Source organism: Budorcas taxicolor, chromosome 5, assembly GCF_023091745.1.
Source record: "Budorcas taxicolor isolate Tak-1 chromosome 5, Takin1.1, whole genome shotgun sequence".
NCBI classification, from domain to species: Eukaryota; Metazoa; Chordata; class Mammalia; order Artiodactyla; family Bovidae; genus Budorcas; species Budorcas taxicolor.
In genome coordinates, this window is record NC_068914.1 from 147,042,788 (window position 1) to 147,061,325 (window position 18,538).

Genomic DNA, 18,538 nt, shown 5'->3' on the forward strand with positions numbered 1-18,538 from the left:
CGGAGCCCCTTCCCCACCACCCCCAAAGCCAGTCTCTGCCCTAACACATCAGCTCCGTGCCCTCAAACCCCCTCAGCAGTCCCTAGCCTGGCCCCAAGACGCCCTCCCGGTGGTCTTTACCTGTCACCAGGCCGCCTGGCCCCCAAAGAGCATGAGCCACGGAAAGCAAGGGGAATCAAGGCCTAGGATTCAAGGCCTCGGAGCCGCCCTGGCTCCACTCTTCCTTCTTCCTTCTCTCCTGCCGGGCAGCGCAGGCTCCTCACCTGGGCCCCGCCCGCCGCCCCTGCGCACAGGTGTGTCTGCCCGCCATAGGCTGCACCCCGCTGCCTTAACCCCTTCCTTCCCAGTGCCAGCCGCAGGCACCTCCTCCGAGGCCTAGTCACCCCACCGGAGGCCCCCAGCCTTTGCCGCAGTCTCTCCTCTGCTACCTGCCTCCTTGGATCTGGGGCCCAGGCCAGGGAGGCCTTGTTGCCAGAGGAACAAAGGACAGGACTGCCTTTGAGCCCCTTCTCCTTCCTCCTTGGGCCTCACCCCACAGCCGCTCCTGCCCCCCCACCCCTCACCCCCGCCAGTCCTTTCCCCTGAGTCCTCTGCCAGAGATCCTGAGGTCAGAGGGGACTCAGCTCTGCAGGGACTGGGTTCGACCCCCGCCCAGAACATCCCGGCCTGCGGAGGGCAGGGGGGGGTCTCTGAGGGGCACCTCCCTGTCCTCACCCCTAGTGTTGGGGCCTCTGCCAAGAGTCCCGAGGTCCTGGCCAGAAACCTCTGCACTGACCCAGACAATTGGAGTTCTGAGGGCTTCTGCACCCCTGGCTGCAGTTCCCCACTCCACTCTTCAGAAGGACCAGGCACCTCACCAGGCAGAGCCACCCCTGGACCCACCCCTGGACCCACCTCGAAGCCCAGGAGAAGCCAAGTCCCAGCCTCCGGGAATTAGCCCAGGGCGGTTCAAGGGGTGGGACCTGCCTTTCTTTTGTGCAGCTCAGCTGGGATGAAAGGGTTGCTGGGAGAGGGGCCCTGAGGCCCACAGGTGATGCTCCACCCTCGCACCCCCTGGAGGGTGACGGCTCCAGGGAGCTGAGCTGCCTGCCGAGTTGCCCAATCCCAGCTCTCAGCCTCCACCCTTGTCTGTGTGCCTGCTAAGTTGCTTCAGTGGTGTCCCACTCTTTTGTTGCCTGCCAGGCCCCTCTGTCCATGAGATTCTCCAGGCAGGAATACTGGAGTGGGTTGCCATGCCCTCCTCCAGGGGATCTTCCCGACCCAGGGATCGAACCCAAGTCTCTTATGTCTCCTGCACTGGCAGCTTGGGTTCTTTACCACCTGGGAAGCCCACCTTTGTTTGCTTCCTTCTTAATTCTTGTCTACTTATTCTCTGTTTGTGGACTGTTTCTGGGTCTGCCTTTCCCACCAGTCTCGTCAATTCCACAATGACAGGAACAATCGGATCCACCATCTCGCCCCACCACTGCTCCAGTGCTGGGGACATGGGGACACTCAATATAGAAAGTGTCCACTGAGCAAAATGCCCACCCAGTCTCAGCCGGCCCAGCGGCAGGGAACCGGGCATTACCAAGTGGGGCTCTCTCAGGCTCAACTCCCCAGGAGACCAGCACTTTCAATCAACATAAAGCCTTAACATGAAGCAGGACTCATTGTTGTCCACTGCGGACACACAGAAAGTGATCAAAAGTAAAACTAGGGAAGCCTGGTGGCTCAGCGGTGAAGAATCCACCTGCCGATGCAATGGACACAGGTTTGATCCCTGGACCAGGAAAATCCTACACGCCATGGGGCAACTAAGCCCATGTGCCACAACTACTGAGCCTGTGCGCTAGAGCCCAGGAGCTGAAGTTACTGCGCTCACATGGTGCAAACGCTTTAGGGCCCATGTCCCACAACAAGACTGTCACAGTGAGAAGCCCACACACTGCAACTAGAGAGTAACCCTCACTCACCATAACTAGAGAAAACCCCTAGCAGCGCTGAAGACCCAGCACAACCAGACAGCAAATACATTCGTTTAGAAACTAAGACTCTGACCAAGAGCCTAAAGGTAGCAGTGGCCCCAGGAAGGGAGGAGCCAGGTGGTCCTGAGAGCACCAGGCGTCCAGAGGGCAGGGACGGCAGGCAGGTTGGCTCTGGGCCTGTGCTAAGTGGCCTTGATCCATCTTCTTAGTGCTTGGACCCAGAAGTCAGGCCAGAGAATGTGGTTGTGTCCCCCTCGGCGTGACCCCGGCTGCATTTCCAGGAATGCAGGCTCTGGGGCCCAACGGCCTGAGTTAAAATCTTAGTTTCACTGCTCAACAGTCCTATGGCCTCGAGCAAGTTATTTAATCTCTCTGTGTCTCAGTTTGTCCCACTGTAAAACTGGAATGATACAGGTACCTCGGTTCAATACTTTTAGTCTTGGTTTTGTTCTTTTGGGGGGGGTCTTGTTTTTTACCTTTTTTTTGGCCACGCCACATGACCTGTAGGATCTTAGTTCCCTGACCAGGGACCTAACCTGTACCTCTTGCACGGGAGGCTCGGAGTCTTAACCACTGGCCCACCAGGGAAGTCCACAATGCTTTTAGTCTCTTAAACCGTACCCGACACATGCCAAGAGTGTAATGAATTGGGATTTCCCTGGTGGTTCGGTGGTTCAGTGTTTAAGACTTCATACTTGCTTGGCACGGGGGCCCAGGTTCCAGCCCTGGTCGAGGATGTAGATCTCACTTGCTGCAATTAAGAGTTCACCTGATGCAACTAAAGATTCGTCATGCTCCAACTAAGACCCAGTGCAATCCAATAAATACAATGTGTTAAAAAAAAAAAAGTGTGATGAGTTATTATTGCCAGTTATATCATCATCCTTGATCTCAGTGATCTTCACCCACCCTGGCAGGATCACCCTCCGCTTTAAAGAAAGGGAAGAGGCAGCCAGACCTGACCCGTGCTCACACTCACTCTGAAGGCTCCCTGCCTGCCTCCCCCTCCTGCCAGGCACACAGAGTTAGAGACTCACACACAGTGACCTAGAGGCTTTATTTACAAGAGGAGACCAGCCTGCCCCACCTGGGGCCTTGCTGGGCTATATACAGGATCCCAGGAGAGGGAGGTGGGGACACGGTCATTTAAATTACAATGGAATGGGGGGGGCTGTTGCTCCAAGGTTCAGGCTGTGGGTCATCCACTGGAGGCCTCTGAAGAGACAGGGCTGAGGCTGCAAAGGGAAGGGAGGAAAGGATAAGGCGGGGCTGGACCTGGAGTGGGGGACAAGACGCAGGTCTGGTGTGGTTGGTAAAGGCAGGGTGAGGCCACAGCTGCCCCCTCTCTCCAGGGCAGAAAGACCAGCTGGGAAGCCCCAGGGACAGGCCAGGGAAGGGCCATACCATGGCCGCCCCAGGACGGGCCGGCTCACTTCCTCTTCAGGGAGCCCTTGTTCTTCTCCTTGTCCGCTGACCGCTGTTTCTTCACCTTCTCCTCCTTCTTGTTCTTACTGTGCACATTCTCATACACATCCTCCTTGTGTCTGCAGGGTGGGGCCAGCAGGTCAGGAGATAGGGGCAGGGTTCCTCAGCGCCAGCCTGGGGTGACATGGGGTCACCCCATCTCACAGGTGAGCAAACTGAGGCCAGGAAAGCGAGGATGCCAGCCCTGACAGCGTCCTGACACTAGACTAGAAGCTCCTCAGGGCAAAGGCTCCATCTCACACATCAGTATACTCAGCTCAGGCCCCACGTGGAAAGGCACTCAGGAGACACTTGTGAATACAGGTTGTAAGAACCAAGCTTATACTTGAACCCGAACCTCCCTGGAAAGGAAGGTCGGGCTAGGCAGGGGTCACTCACTTAGAGGAGGTGCGGGAGGCCTTGGCGTGGGCGTTCTTCATGGCTGGCGGGTAGGTGATGTTCCCGTATTCCGATTCCCGGCCCTTCTGGGACTGCAGGGAGAGGTGCGGTGGTAGGCCAGTGGTCCCAGCGGCACCCCATGCAGCCCACTGGCCCCCTCAGCCCAGCCAGGCCCCTGCTCTGCCCGCACCTGCATGACCTCCAACTTCTTCTTGGTGGTCTCGATGAACTGGGCGATGGCCACGTAGATGAACTTGTACTGTGCCTCCGTCTGCACCATGCCCGAGCGCTGGGCCCGCACCATCTGGATGGTCTTCTGGATGTCGATGTCACAGTCCAGGCCTGGCCGAGAGGGCAGCCGGATGTCAGGCCCCGAGCAGAGGCGGAGGCGGGGGGCTGCTCGCCCACCAGACCCAGCGTCCCCCACCGGTCACCCTCACCCTTGGTGGAGATGCTCTCCATGAGCATGTCGATGACAATGATGGTGCCCGTGCGGCCGATGCCGGCGCTGGGGAGAGAAGGGGCGAGTGAGAGAACCAGTGGCTCAAATGGGGCCGGCGGGGGCGGGGCTTAGGGAAAGGGCAGTGATACAAGCTGCAGGAACCTGGCTGGGTCAGTGCGGTGGGGGTGGGGCAGGCAGAGCAGGGGTTTGCCCAACTCTGCACCCATACTCATCCCTCCAGCCAAGGGATTTGGGGAGAGAGCCTTGCACACTAGTGCTAAGACGCTGCTCCCCGATGCCCATCCCAGTACTTCCCAGCCCCACAGCCTGCTTCCACTTCTCCCTCTTCCCCCCACTACCCCAGGACACCTGGGACTCCATCCCACCTGTCCTGCCTACTACCCTGGCACCCTGGCCTCCCGGGCCCTCTCCTACAGCTTTGGCTCGAGCCAGGCTGCCCTCCTTGCATGAGGACCATCTTTCTGTCAGGCTGCATCTCCCTTTTTCTTCACATCCTGACAACAGGGTGAGGACAGTTCTTCCACCTGCTGGCCACGAGGCAACTGGGCTCAGGAGACTTGGGGGAGCAGCTAACAGGAGGTCTCCCTTCCTCCCCACCCTCTGCCGCCACCCCCTGGGCACACAGACCCCAGCAGCCTCAAGACCGCACAGAGACCCCAGTTTCACCTCCACCACTAGGCCAGTCAGGCCGATGCCCCAAGTCGCACTGTCTAATTTCAAACCCAGATTGTTAAAAATAACACCCTCTCACCCACTTCCTTCCTGTAACGTCTAAATTAAGGCCATGGGGATTTCAAGAAGGTGGGGGGGGGGGGGGGGCCACGGGCAGCTGGGTCATTCTTGGCGATGGGCCTGTCCCTGGAGGTACAGTCCCTGAGACAGCACATGGGGGGTACATCCAGGCTCAGCCCACACAGCCCTGCCCCAGGACACACAAGAGCTGGTGGGCAGAAGGAGGAAGTCCTGGTCCTCAAAGCCTGGGTCACATGGAGGGAGCAGGAAGGGAAGGGAAGGAGACAGACCCCTGTCCCCCCATGGGAGATATCAAAACATGAATGACCCCCCATTCTGGAGCATTTACTGTACTCCAGACACAGTGAGAGGGTCTCACGTTCACCACAGCCCCATGAAACACTGACTTTACAGATAAGGAACCTGAGGATCAGAGACGTGAAGTCATTTGTCTGAGATCACACAGCCAGGGAGTGGAGGAGCTGGAATTTACAGAAGCTACATCTGTCCAGTAACCCCTGCCTACCCCCTCCCATCCACCCAGGACAGGCGACCTGCTGGGGCCCCTGCTGCTCATTGCTCCCTCAGCTCCCCAGCTTAGCAGGGTCTCCCGAACATGAACATGGGGAGCTCCAGTGGACCTAGTGGTGCCTGAGCCAAGGGGCTGAGCTGGGGGCACTGGCAGGAAGGGAGAAATAGGAGTGGCATGAAGAGGCCTCAGCACCCCTCCCCCTCATGAATGCAGATGGTAAAGAGAAGAGTTGGGGAGCCACACCGACCCCAAGGAGAAACACTGTGGGTAGGCATGTGTGAAGAAAGAGTAGTGACCTGGACCTGCATCTACCGTGAGCCCTGCTCCAGGTTCTCCCCATGGACCAGCAGTGACCTGACCAGAGGCTTGACCCATTTCCTCATTCTCACATGGCAGGTTGAACTAGACTGGACCAGACGCTACGTCTCTATGGAGACTCCCCATGCCAGGCATGGGCTCAAGCCATGCGCTTGGTTCAAGCTAAGTTCCACCCATAGGTCTGGAAGCTATCAGGGAACCCAGAAGAGGTGGAGGGCCCAGGAGGCTTTGAATGCATTCACGTGTAATTTGCTTACAACAGTGCAGGGCGCTTGGCAGTACTCACTTGCCAGCTACTACTTGGATTATTATCACCGGTATCATATTGTCACTCTCACCTGCAATGCACGATGATGGGCCCTGCATGAGGCAGACTCTCCTGCCGCTGGTTGATCTGGTCCAGGAAGCTGAGAACACCCCCAGGCTCACTGGGGACCCCATGATCAGGCCAGCTCAGATACTGGTAGTGCCAAATCTCCCGAATCAGGTTCCCCTGGGTGGAGGACATAGGGTCAATGTGCCCTGCTCCCCCACGTGGCTTCATTCTACCCAATCCAGGAGAACAAGCGTGAGCAGGGCCCCCAGCCTGGGGCAGGAGCAGGGGACACTCACATTTTCCAGAGGGGAGACCTGTAAGTTTCGGAGTTTGTACTCAGCTGTGTCGTGTTCCCCACAATTGGTTACAGTGTAGGGTCCATAAACACGCTGACTGCCCACTTCTGGCCAGTATGGAACACATTTGTTCTGAAAAGAGAGGGTGGGGAGGGATGTAAGGCACAGAGGCAGGGCCTGAATGCCCAGTGCTGGCCCCGCAGCATCTGATGGATGAATGGGTGAACTGGCCAAGAGTCAGAGGCTTAGGTCTTGGCTCAGCATGCTCCAGGTGGTGAGACCTGACCAGCCGCTCAACAAGTCATTCCGCACATGCTGGCCTGTACAGACCTCGCACCTGAAGCCACGCCAACCAGGCTGGAGTGCCAGACACAAGTAAGACACAGCCTGGTGCGCCAGTGCCTCCAGGAGCTCACAGAGAAAAGGGTGAGCCAGGGAACTGAGCCGCTGAGGAGCCCGGGGTAAGGGGGTGCAGGCAGATACTAATTCTCCCTCTAGGTAATGGAGGAAATCAGGGATGCATTCACAGAGGAGGGAACATGTGAGCCGGGTCTTTAAAAAAAAGAGGTGTCTGTCGAGCAGAGATAGGGAGGAGAGAGGAAGTCACTTCCTAGGAGAAATGATCTTCTGCAGAGGCACAGAAACCTGAAAGAGCCTGGCAGGTCGGAGGTGAGGGCTGGAGGGCAGCCACCAGGCCTGAGCACCAGGGTCCTCGGGGGGACAGCCTGATGCAGAGGTCACGCACCTCTGCACAGGTCACAGCCACTCCAGGGCAGAGGGTGCCATGCGAGGGGGCAGCCTGCCCATGAGGTGAGAGTTTGGGGCCAACTTCAGAGACAGTAATGAGGCTGAGTGGAGAGGAGGGGTTACTACCCCAAGGGGGATGGTAGGCACGGGGTGGGGGGACACTTAAGGGATGGAGGCCTCTGGAAATCTGGGTCTGGTGGTCAGGGGAGTCCTAGATAGGAAGCAGAGACCCAGGAGTCATCATGTACTCAGATTTCTGCCTCAGGTCCCCAAGGAGGTCGGGCCCTTGCCCTTTGAGGTGCCCCTAAGTGTCTCTCCAGCTTAATGGTAGTGGAGCAGTCCTGGGGGTGGGGGCTGCGTGGGGCTCAGCCTACCCGGCCCTTCTCCACCTCCCGGGTGGTCATGACAATGACGCAGGTGTTCTCCTGCCACACCATCTGCCAGAAGTCGTTGACCGTGGCCTCCAGGCAGCCCTGGCTGGCGATGTAGGTCTTAGCGTTCTCATCAGGGCCTAGCAGCTGATTCTGGACAGAGTGCAGAGACGAGCAGGGCTGTGAGCCCCTCATCCACCCACCCACTCACCCATGGCAACAGCTCTGGCTTCACCCAATGTCTCTGGACCCAACATCCCCAGGAGCCGGGGTCCATTTCCCGCGCCCTTCCCACCATGACCGGCGAGCACACCGACCTTCACGTAGTTGGCATTAATGTAGTCAGACCCAGGGATGTTACTGTCGCGTCCCTGCAGGACCACTCGACTGTGGTCAACTGGGAGTGGGCAGAAAGGAAGCAAGAAGGGCCTGGGTCAGAAACCTTTCTTGAGCTCCCAGGCCATCCTTGCCTAGAAGCCCTGCGGGCAGGCCGGGGTGGGGCACACACATGGGTTGAGGGATCTCAACCCGTGTGGGCTGGAGGTTTCAGAGGAAGAACGAACGTGGTGGGGTGGGGTATGAGGGGATCCTCTGGGGGCCTGGAAGGAGGGAGGATGCCCTTGTGGGTGGGGTCCCTCATAGAAGCTGGGGAAGGGGACCGTCTGCAATGGGGGGAGGTCAGCTAGGGGAGAGGAACCTCCTGGGCGGTGGACGCTGCCTGAGCTGGGGGCGGGCTGGAGGCTGCCCAGGGTGCTCACACGGAAGGATGTTCTTGTAACGGTTCTTGCTCTTGTTTTCTGGCCGCTGCCCTTCCAGCCGCTGGTGCAAGTTTTTCACCTCCTGCTTCTGCAGACTCTGTGGGAGGAGTTGGGGAAATGGGGCCTCAGGCCCGGGAGCAGGGCATCCATGGGTGGAGAGGTCATGGGGCAGATGAGGATGGGGAGTGAGGGGGCGGGGTCTGTCTGGGACCCCACGCCCTTCACCCTGCTGGTCCCATCACAAACCTCAAACTCCTCCCAGAAGCCGGCCTTGGCTGTCTCCTCTGACTCCTGCTTCTTGTTCAGTTCCAAGACCCGGTTCTCAATGTCAGCCGCGTTCACCCTCGTGGCATAGTATGGCTGGGGTGGGGGAGGCCAGAAGTCAGCCGCTTCTAGAGCTCAGAGGCTCAGGGAATGGGAGGAGGCAGCCAGGCCCACCCCTCACCTGCCGCAGGTAGACGAAAGCGCCGGAGGCCTCCTCGATCCCCGTCCTCTTGAAATGCTCCACCAGGTCGGTGAGGCTGTCGAAGGTCTCCGAACCCCCCACTGTGTAGCGTCCACCCTGAGGGGCACCAAGTCAGGCCACCTCAGTCTCCCTGCCTGGATCCCCCAGCCTCAGACCAAAGCCCAGGCTGCCCCTCCCCACGGGCAAGGCTGTGGGCACAGAGGGGACCCCCAGCGGGGTGCCTCCCTGATGCCCAGAGGCCTTACCTCACACATGACTTTGATATGGGTGACTCTGAGCGGGGAGCCAGGGCCAGCCTTGGGCTGGTCGCTGAGCACGGACAGCACAAAATCTCCAGGCTGGCTGAGGCTCTCACGCACAAGGAATGTCCAAGGCTCCCCCTTGGCCTGCAGCAAAGTCTCTGCCTGCCCTCCAGACATGTGGCCATGGTACCACCTAGGGAAGACGGCATCCGGGGAGGTGAGACTGAGGCCGGGGGCGGGCGCTGGGCAGATGCTCAGGGAGGGGGCGGGGAACTTGGGCCCCTGCCATGTGCTGAACTGAGCTGTGCTACGTGCTCTCAAATCCACCACTATGAGTAGGTCCATCACCCTCACAGAAACCTGAGAGGTAGGTACTACCCATTCTGCAGATGAGGAGACTGAGGCTGGGTGGTGGAACACTGGCCCAAGCCCTGGCTAATAAGTGGCAAGCCTCAGGACTTCTAAGCAAGCCCACCTCCGCAAGTTTAAGACACAGGCAGAAAGGCAGCCACATCCAGAATGTTCAGAGGGGAGAAACCCAGGAAGGGTCTCCATGAAAGACAGGGCTAGGCAAGGGAAGCAGAAATGCAGATGGAGGCCAAACCACAGACAGCAATGGGGTTGGGAGAGACGGAAGTCACATGCGAGGGGAGAAGTCCCCCTGGGGGTCGGGAAGGTGGACAAGCCCGCGGGGTGAATAGTGGTTTGGGGGCTTTGGGGTGCCCCAGGTGATGTCACTGAAGGGGCTGCTGGGGTTGGGTGTTGGGGGGAGGCTCAAGGGGCTCAGAGGGGCAGAAAGCAGAACTAGGACCTTTCCCCAAAACACACCCCCTTCCCAGGAGGAAACTGTAGCCCCGCAATGCCCAGCCCCACAGGAAACCACGTGATGGAAAAAACACAAAACTCCTTCTGGGGAGAGAGTGAGAAGTGAGGTTGTGAGGTTTCCTCAGCCCAGGGACAGGAGAAGGGGGGCATTTTCCAACCGCAGGAATGGGGGGAAGGAGGGAGGGGGCCAGTCTGTCCCACCCCATCGTACTGCAGCCCGGAGGAGACTGCAGCTCGGAGACTTCCAGAGTCCCCAGCCCAGTGCAGGACCCCCAGGCCACCATATCCCACCACTCAGGTATAGGCCAGGGCCCCCAAGCAGTGGGGAGGGGGCTAACCCTCTTCCCCCAGGCCCCACAGGATGAGGAAGTCTCCATGCAAATGTCAGGCTGACCACAGGCAAAGAGCTAGCCATTGAGGGGACAAATGCAAATTCTCCCCAGAGGAGGAGGGGGAGCTGCCAAGGCCAAGAACCAGAGCAAACCAGAGCAGAGGCTGGGAGAAAGAGCCTTCCCCACAGGTTCCCAGGGTCAAGGGTGAATTCAGACCTCCTGGTGTGGGGAACCAAAAGCCTCTCTTGAAGTCAGCTGCCCTGGTCTTGAGTCCCTCTGACCCTGACCTCTTCCAGCCACAATTTGAACCCTGACCCCAGGCCCCAGGGGGTCCTCTCAGCTCCATCCTCTTGCAGCTCCATCCTCAACCACCCCTGCAGCAATCCTTTGGCAGCAATCAGTAGGCCGGACCCTGGCTGTGGACAAGGAGGAGGCCAGGTCATGAAGAGCCCAAAAGGATCTGGGCAGAAAATCCCCATGAATGTGGCAGGGGGGTGCAGGAAGAGGGTGAGAGGCAGTGAACACCAGGCAAGGACAGACACGAGCAAGGGCATCTAAGTGCTTCCCTCCTGGGGGAGGCAGCTTCACCAGAAATGGACCCTGGATGCATGTTCATGGGAAAAAGGGTCTCCAGGGGTGGGTCTGGGGCCTGTACCCCAGCCTCATCCAGTTCTCAGTCTCAATCAGTGACTTGAACAAAATACGGATGCAAGATGGGAGGCATGCATCTCAGAAAGACCGAAAGCTGAGAGAATCCAGGTTCAGAATCATTTCGACAATCGATGCACAAACACAGGACAAGGACAAGTTGGCTTGGCCCTAGGAGTGTGCCAAAAAAAAGCCCCCATAACAACCCAGAGTTGTTCAGCTGCCCTTCCCCTAATTACAGGAGCTATCATGGAGACACAGCTGGAAAATGAGACACCCCCCAACCCGTCCATAAAATGCAGAGTCTTTGGGTCTGCCCATACTTTGGGGAGACCACCTGGGGAGTAGCCAGCCCAGTTCTGGGGACCATATTTTTGAAACAAGAAAGATGGGCGGGAAATGCTTAGAGTATTGCTCTGTGCCCAGCTACAAGGCCCTTGCACCCCTATGACAGTTTTCAATGATGTGGGTCTGGTCAAGGGACTAGTCCAGCACTAGCCAGCCCCAGAGGGCAGACCCATTATCAGGGGACACTGAGATGAGCCTATGTGTCCTCATACATGCTGACCCCTACGCTCCTCCTCAACCATAGGAATCCGTGCTGGGGAGAGAACAGTTACAAGAGGTCAGATTCTGTCCCAGCAAGAAGAGCTTTCTAACAACAGAGCCAGCCATTTGGGAGAGACAGCCACGAGGAGAGGCCTCTCTGGCACTGGTAAGGCCTGGAGCACGGGTGGACAGGGACCCTGGAGAAGGGCCAGGCAACCTTCTCTTGCTTCCTAGGGGTTGATGGAAAGGGGGCCCTCAGATCACACGGAGGGAAGAGGCCCAAGGTAGGAAGGACAGCCCACTTCTCGGTGGGGCGGGCCAGGGAGCGAAGACCCTCACCTCTCACTGGTGGGGTCTGAGCAGTTCAGCGGGTACTTGAGGTGGATGATGGTGCCGTCTCGGTCCTGTAGAACGCCCTGCTGCTGCGTGTAGTACTCCACCAGCTCCGTCAGCGTCGCGAACTTCTCCCCTCCATACAGATCGTAGAAGTCCCCGGAGTTCTGGATCCGAATATGAGTCACCTGGTCCCCGACCCTGCAGGGCACCCGGTGGTGGTAAGGCCAGTGGAAGGGAGAGTGGAGGTCGGGTGAGGGTAGGGGGTGGGTGGGGGCCCTGGCCAGGGTTGGGGTGGATACACCCAGGGGCCTGGGGAAGCGAAACGAGCAGCCAAGGGCTGGCACCCCACCCCCGGCTGGAGCCGCGGGCCACCTACCTGACGGAGAGGGAGAAGTCACCCTGGTTCTTGCGGCTGGGCCGTGCCAGGAAGCTTCCGTGGACTCCTCGGCCCTTGAGCAGGGTCTCCGCATCCAGCCCACTGAGGTCTCGGTGAAACCACCTGGGGGCCAGGAGGGTGGTGAGGAGAGGCCTCAGGGCCCTGGGGCACCCTGCCTCCTGCCTACCATGGGTGCCGGGCCCTTACCTCACCATCCTGGGGTGCCCGGGGCGGGGAGGGGGGTGAGGGCGTGAGGCAACGGCGTGGTGCCGCTGAGTCTGGGCAGGCGGGGGACGCTGGGGCTAAGCTCTGGCAGCTATCAGCACCCAGGCCACCTCGCCACCCAGCGCGGTCCTGTCCTGCTTCTGGGCTGCCACTCCACTGGCCTGGGGCAGCCGGCAGGGCGGGGACAGGAAGGGGCGCGGCCGACCCCTTGGGGGAACTCACTCACTTCTCGTTTTAGGGCAGAGCAGGGAGAAGCTCGGGGTGGCGGTGGGGGTGGGGACAGGACCCACACGCCCGCCATCGAAGGCCTGGGGAGGGTGGACCTCCACACACGACCACCCGAATGAGAACACACGTGAGCCTCCAGCGCCCCAGGCCAGCTCATGCTTGGTCCATGGGAACCCACACAGTCACGCGCCATCTCTTCCTGCTCCATGCAGCCTTCCCTGGTCCAAACCAATAATAATGCTGAGGGTGGCAACTATCATTAGCGGTGTCTGCCTAGACAACAGGCACAGTGCTGGGCAGTATTTACCTGCCTTATCTGATATGTCCTCACGGTAGCCCTGTGAAGCAGGTACCTTCATTATTCTCATTTTCCAGACAAAGAACCTGAGGCTCTGGGCGTGAAGGCAGCTTGCCCCAGGGCCACACGGTCAGTAAATGGCAAACCAGAGTGCAAACCGGATGGCCTGGCTCCAAAGCTAGTGATTTTAGCTACTATATGCCAGGCCTCAGGGCTTCAGAGAACAGAATAAAAAGTTAAATAAAAAGTTAAGGGACTTCCCTAGTGGTTCAGTGGTTAAGAATCTGCCTTGCAATGCAGGCAGGCCTCACAGGTTCAATCACTGGGCAGAGAGCTAAGATCCTACATGCTGTGGAGCAATTGAGCCGTGCCACAACTAAATCTGTGTACCACAATGGAAGATCCTGTGTACTGCAACTAAAACTGGACACAGCCAAATAAGTAAATTTCAAAAAAGAAGAGAAAAAGTTAAAAAGGTTGGGGAGGGGGGCACTTCCCTAGGGGTCCAGTGGCTAAGACTCTGCTCCCAAAGCAGGGGGCCCAGGTTGGGTCTCTGGTCAGGGAACTAGATCCCACATGCTGCAACTAACACTAGGTGCAGCCAAATAAATAAATAATTTAAAAAAAAAAACGAACAGAGGTTGAGAGACTCTTTCAATCAGGCCAAAGTGGGAGGGGGCAGTTTCCTAACTGTTTAGGCTGAGCAGATGCCTCTTAGAGGCATAGAAACCCTCCCTCGACACACACATCTGAATAGGTGCCCTGGGACAGAGGGCTGAACAAAATGACCCTGGAGCAGCCCTGTCCAGCTGGCACCTTCCCTGCTTCTTGTCCTCGGCCTTTGGGCCATCCACCGTGCCCCAACCCTGCAGTTGGGTGAGAAGCGGAATGGGAAGCAGGTGGGGCCAGAGCTGCCAGCCCTATGGATGGATCCACCAGAGTCTGAACTGTAGGTTCTTGCTAAGGGGGTCTGGTCTGAATCCGACAGAGCTCAGGACTCTGACCAGGGGCCTGTCTCCTGGGCCGCAGCGGGGCACCCAGACCTGGCCATGGTCTATTCTCAGGGCCTGTTCACCTGGGGAGGCCCTAAACACTAAAAGCTTGTGATACTCCCTCTAATTCCAAAAAACATACCTCCAAACGAAAGCAAGAGGAAAGAAGCCCAATGCAAGATACACAAGAGGGGACTTCCCTGGGAGTACAGTGGTTAGGACTACAGAGTGCAAGGGTTCGATCCCTGCTCAGGGAACTAAGATTCCACAAGCCCTGAGACACAGCCAAAATTAAAAAAAAAAAAAAAGATGCACAAGAAACCCTGTGAGTAGATTCTCTAGGGAAGGGACCAGAGCTGGTAGCTGGAGGAAGGGGCTGGGAGGGACCTTTCCATCTCTCTCCTTCCACCTTTTTCTAAAAAATATTTTTGTATTTATTACTTATTTAATTGGCTGCACCAAGTCTTAGTTGTGACATGCAGGATCTTTGAGCTTCATTGCAGCCTGCAGGATCTTTAGTTGCTGCATGTGGGATCTACTTCCCTGAGCAGGCATCTCTCCCAGGCCCCCTGCCTTGGGGGCCTCTTAACCACTGGACCACCAGGGAAGTCCTTCCAGTCCACCTTTTTGAAGACTGTAGCATGAGCATGTAGCCCCTTCATTAAAATAAGTATACTGACTGGGAGATGGCAATTTCTGGGATAGCAGATCTGAGTGGTGTGTACACAGATGAAGTAAATGTGATGTTCAGTATTCAAGCACATTATGTATGCTATGCCTCAAAAAAGAAGGAAAAATAAGAATCAGCTCAAGCCCAATGAAAGTCTATTTTCTTATGTTGGCTACTTTATCATTTTTTGAATATCAATTCTCCGCCCTCCCCAGCCCCAGAAAGGGCTTCTGGAGACCCTGCTTGATCTATTTATCTCATGGTCTAACACTGACTACCTCTATCTTAGACAGTAGTAGCCTTGAAAGAATATGAACTCCCTCTCGCAGTAGGGGGCAGGAAGAGAATGGACACCGTCACCTCCACTACCGGGGGCCCTCACCTCCAGCACAGGAGGTCGGCAGCTGGTATGGCTCACCTCCAAGTGGTTAAAACTTAGCACCATGTCTCACAGAGAGCATGTGTCAAATGACCACATTCATCCAGACCCATGCACATACATGGTCACAAGCCCAGGTCCAGTCCTACCCATGCACACCCTACTTGTCACATACAGATGAGTATACACGCGCGCGCGCAAGCGCATGCACAAGCATCCACTTACACACACACAGTCCCACTAAAGGCAACCTCATCATCCAAGTCCATCTACACACGTACATAGTCAGGTGCAAACACCCACACGTAGACACATCATCCCAACCACCCACAAAGTTGCAGGTCCCTACATAGCACCCAACACCCCCTGTACTGTGGCCACAAGCCACTGTCCCTCTGAAATTTTAAAAAAGAAACTAACTAGGCACTCAGAAACTCCTGACCATCAAAGAGACAGGAATTTCTCTGAAGGGTGTCAAGTCAGAAGGTAGACAGACACTAGGATGATATGTACAGTCTCTACTTGGCAGGAAAATAAATAAGAAGCACCACCCTTCCCTTGGCATAAGTGCTCTGGAGCTCACAGAGCACTTGCACGTGCACACACACACACACTCCCATTTGGGCCTCAGACATCCCCCAGGGCTCAGTGGTTGTGGCCCACGGTCTTAGTTGTCCCTCTGCAAATAGGATCTTCCAGGACCAGGGATCAAACCCGTGCCCCCTGCTTTGGCCAGTGGATTCTTAACCGCTTTGATCTAGGAATTATTTTCCCCATTTTTTTTTTTTAAGGGAAGTAAACAGGCTCAAGGAAGCTGAGAGTTAAAAAAGTAAGGGCCTACTAATTGAGAAGAGAAAATTACTCACTTGGGAAGCAAGGAGATAAAGGCAGAGATGAAGATCAACAGGTATGCAGAAAGACAGGCAGTCTGGAAGAGCAAACAAAGTAATCTCTAGAAAGCTCTTGAAGTTCCCTGGGCCTCAGTATCCCTACCTGATAGATGGGTTTAACAATATTTCCCAAATGCTGATATAAAAAGCCGATATGAAGTAGGTTTTTAGTATGAACAGCTTTTATGTGACGTTATTAATGTATATGCCAACCCTATTTAGTAGGTCCTGTTAGCCAATTTTATTTATTTATTTTTGGCTGTGCTGGGTCTTCCCTGCTGCTTGCGGTCTTTCTCTAGTTGAGGTACATGGGCTTCTCAGTGCTGTGGCTTCTGTTTTTGCAGAGCGAAAGAGGGGCTCAAAGGCTCAGTAGTTGCAGCCCAAGGGCTTAGTTGCCCTTCAACGTGTGGAATCTACTCAGACCAGGGATCAAACCCATGTCGCCTGCCTTGGCAGGTGGATTCTTAACCACTGGACCACCAGGGAAGTCCATGTTAGCCCAACTTTAGAAACAAAAACTAAGGCTCAGAGAAGTAACTTGACCAAGGTCACAAACTAGGAAGGGAAAAGACAACAAACCAAGGCTATCTGACGTCTAACGAGGCCACTGTCCTTCCCACTGCACCACCCACTGCGGGAGGAGGAGGCAGGGCGTGGGCAGAGGCCCCTTGGGGAGCTGGGACGGGACCCACGAGCGTAGTGCCGGCTGGGAGCTGGGCCCTACGGCTGAGCTGAGCCGCTCTGAGAGGCCGGGACCCTTGGCAAAGGGTCTCACAGGGCCAGCCTGAGGAACCAAGGAAGGATTCTTTCTCAGGAAAGGACTTGCGAACCATCTGGCAGGAAAATGACAGAGGCAGGAGCACGGAAGGGATCGGGGACCAGAAGACCCAATAAGAACCTTGACAGCAGGGATCTCCTTGGCGGTCCAGTGGTTAAGACTCCTCGCTCCCAGTGCAGGGGGCTCGGGTTCAACCTCTCATCAGGGAACTAGATCCCACATGCCACAACTAATAAATAAATGTATTTATATATAAATAAATCTATCAATAAACAAATTATTTATAAATAAATCTACCAATAAGTCATTTGTTTACACATAAATCTATTAAGTAATTTAGTTATAAGTAAATCTATCAATAAATATTTTTAAAATACATAATAATTAATAAAATAAATTTTTAATATATTTTTTAAAGAATCTTGACATTGGGGCTGAAGGAGACAAGGGGTGCACTGAGGGAGGCAGGCACACCCCAAGAGCAGATGTGAATATAAGAAGCAAGAACTTACTGGACTTGGGGCAACCAACCTACCAACTCACCAAGACGCCCAGCAGGTCCTCACTGTAGTATCCAAACACCAAGAAGGCCCTACGTGACCCAGCCCTCCTCTGTCCTCACTGGCCAACTCTGCCCCCAGGCACCATCATTCAGTTTATTCCCACAGTAGGGTCTTTGTACTGGCCATTCCCTCTGCCAGCAGCACTGGAGCCCGATTCTTCCTCCTCATCCAGGTCTCAGCTCCTTCGTCACTGACTCAGGAAGGCCCTCCCTGGCCCCTCCAGCCAGTGATGCCACTGGCACCCCAGTCCCTTATTAGCATGTGAAGCTGGTTTATTTTCTGGGTAACACTTCTGAGACCCGGCAATTATCCTATTTAATGGGTTCCTTGGGCAGTCTGTCCCCTTCCACCCGCATGAAGCTCCGTGAAGGCAGGAACTGTGTCTCTCTTGTTTGTTACAGTATTGGCAGCACCTTAAAAAGCACCTGACAGAACTTCCCTGGCAGTCCATTGGTTAGGACCTCACCTTCCAATACCCGGGGTGTAGGTTCGTCCATGACTGGGGAGCTAAGATCCCTCCCACATGACTTGGGGCCAAAAAAGCGAAACATAAAACAGAAGCAACATTGTAACAAATTCAATAAAGACTTTAAAAATGACCCACATTAAAAAAAAATCTTTAAAAAATTTAAAAACTAAAAAGCACCAGCATACAATAGATACTTAACAGTATCTGAATGAATTGATGCAGAGGAGTGAAGGAAAACTGAGGGAGATTGGAATGAAGGATTTGGGACATTTAGTGGGAACAGGGCATCTTTCTCAGGTCTGCCTTTCAGATGTGTAATGTTTCAGGTGTCATTCAGCTCCCTAGGGGACGTGTCCTTAGCAGAAGACAGAAGCAGGGGACCAGAGGGCGGAGAAAGAAATTTGGTGAGAATAAATATGCATCTGTCAGGGAGAAAGTACTAGAGAAGGGGGGTGGGTCAGAGGGTCATGAACAAGGCTGGAGTTCTGGCATCTTGTGGGGAAAGTGACCTGGGGAGGGGACAGGGGCAGGTCACACTCATGGTCATGCACCTGTCAGGAGTGAGCAGGATCCCTGCCCCTCCCTCCCCAATGAACAAGAGCCCCGGTTACCCAGATGGAGCAGGGGACTTACCCATGGGACAGCATTTCCCCAGAGGGGTGGGGAGTCCCAGGCAGAAGGCACAGGGGGCGGGGTCGAGCCCGTGGCGCAGCTGTGCAGGGGCCCAAGCCAGGTGAGGAAGAATGCTCAGAAACCAGCCACTTTCCTCTCGATGCTGCCTGCCAGGCCACAGGCACTGCGGGAACAAGCCCCTGGACTAAATAACCCCGGAAAAGGGACAGGTGGGGCGGAGCTGGCCTCAGCAGCTGGCTTCTCCCTCCAGCCCCACTCGGCAGTCTAGCGCCAGCC

General features: G+C 56.1%; 1 protein-coding gene across 1 annotated transcript; it reads right to left on the reverse strand.

Annotated features, from left to right (window-relative positions):
- Positions 1-3,069: 3,069 nt before the first annotated feature.
- On the reverse strand, positions 3,070-12,408 carry PTPN6 (protein tyrosine phosphatase non-receptor type 6). The gene is made up of 16 exons (XM_052640099.1): positions 12,345-12,408; positions 12,138-12,260; positions 11,765-11,959; positions 9,075-9,264; positions 8,809-8,925; positions 8,610-8,723; positions 8,364-8,460; positions 7,923-8,002; positions 7,609-7,758; positions 6,488-6,619; positions 6,214-6,368; positions 4,271-4,338; positions 4,021-4,172; positions 3,831-3,922; positions 3,372-3,511; positions 3,070-3,202 (listed from the first exon to the last, which is right to left on the reverse strand). The coding sequence occupies exons 1-15, from the start codon at positions 12,350-12,352 to the stop codon at positions 3,397-3,399; spliced, it is 1,788 nt and encodes a 595-aa protein (XP_052496059.1). The 5' UTR covers positions 12,353-12,408; the 3' UTR covers positions 3,070-3,202; positions 3,372-3,396.
- Positions 12,409-18,538: the final 6,130 nt, after the last annotated feature.

Coding starts and splice junctions, on each gene's coding strand:
- PTPN6 (XM_052640099.1), bottom strand. Junction 11,960..12,137: donor GACTTCTCCCTCTCCGTCAG/GTAGGTGGCCCG, acceptor GGTGCCCTGCAG/GGTCGGGGACCAGGTGACTC. Junction 9,265..11,764: donor TCAGACCCCACCAGTGAGAG/GTGAGGGTCTTC, acceptor CGTCTTCCCTAG/GTGGTACCATGGCCACATGT.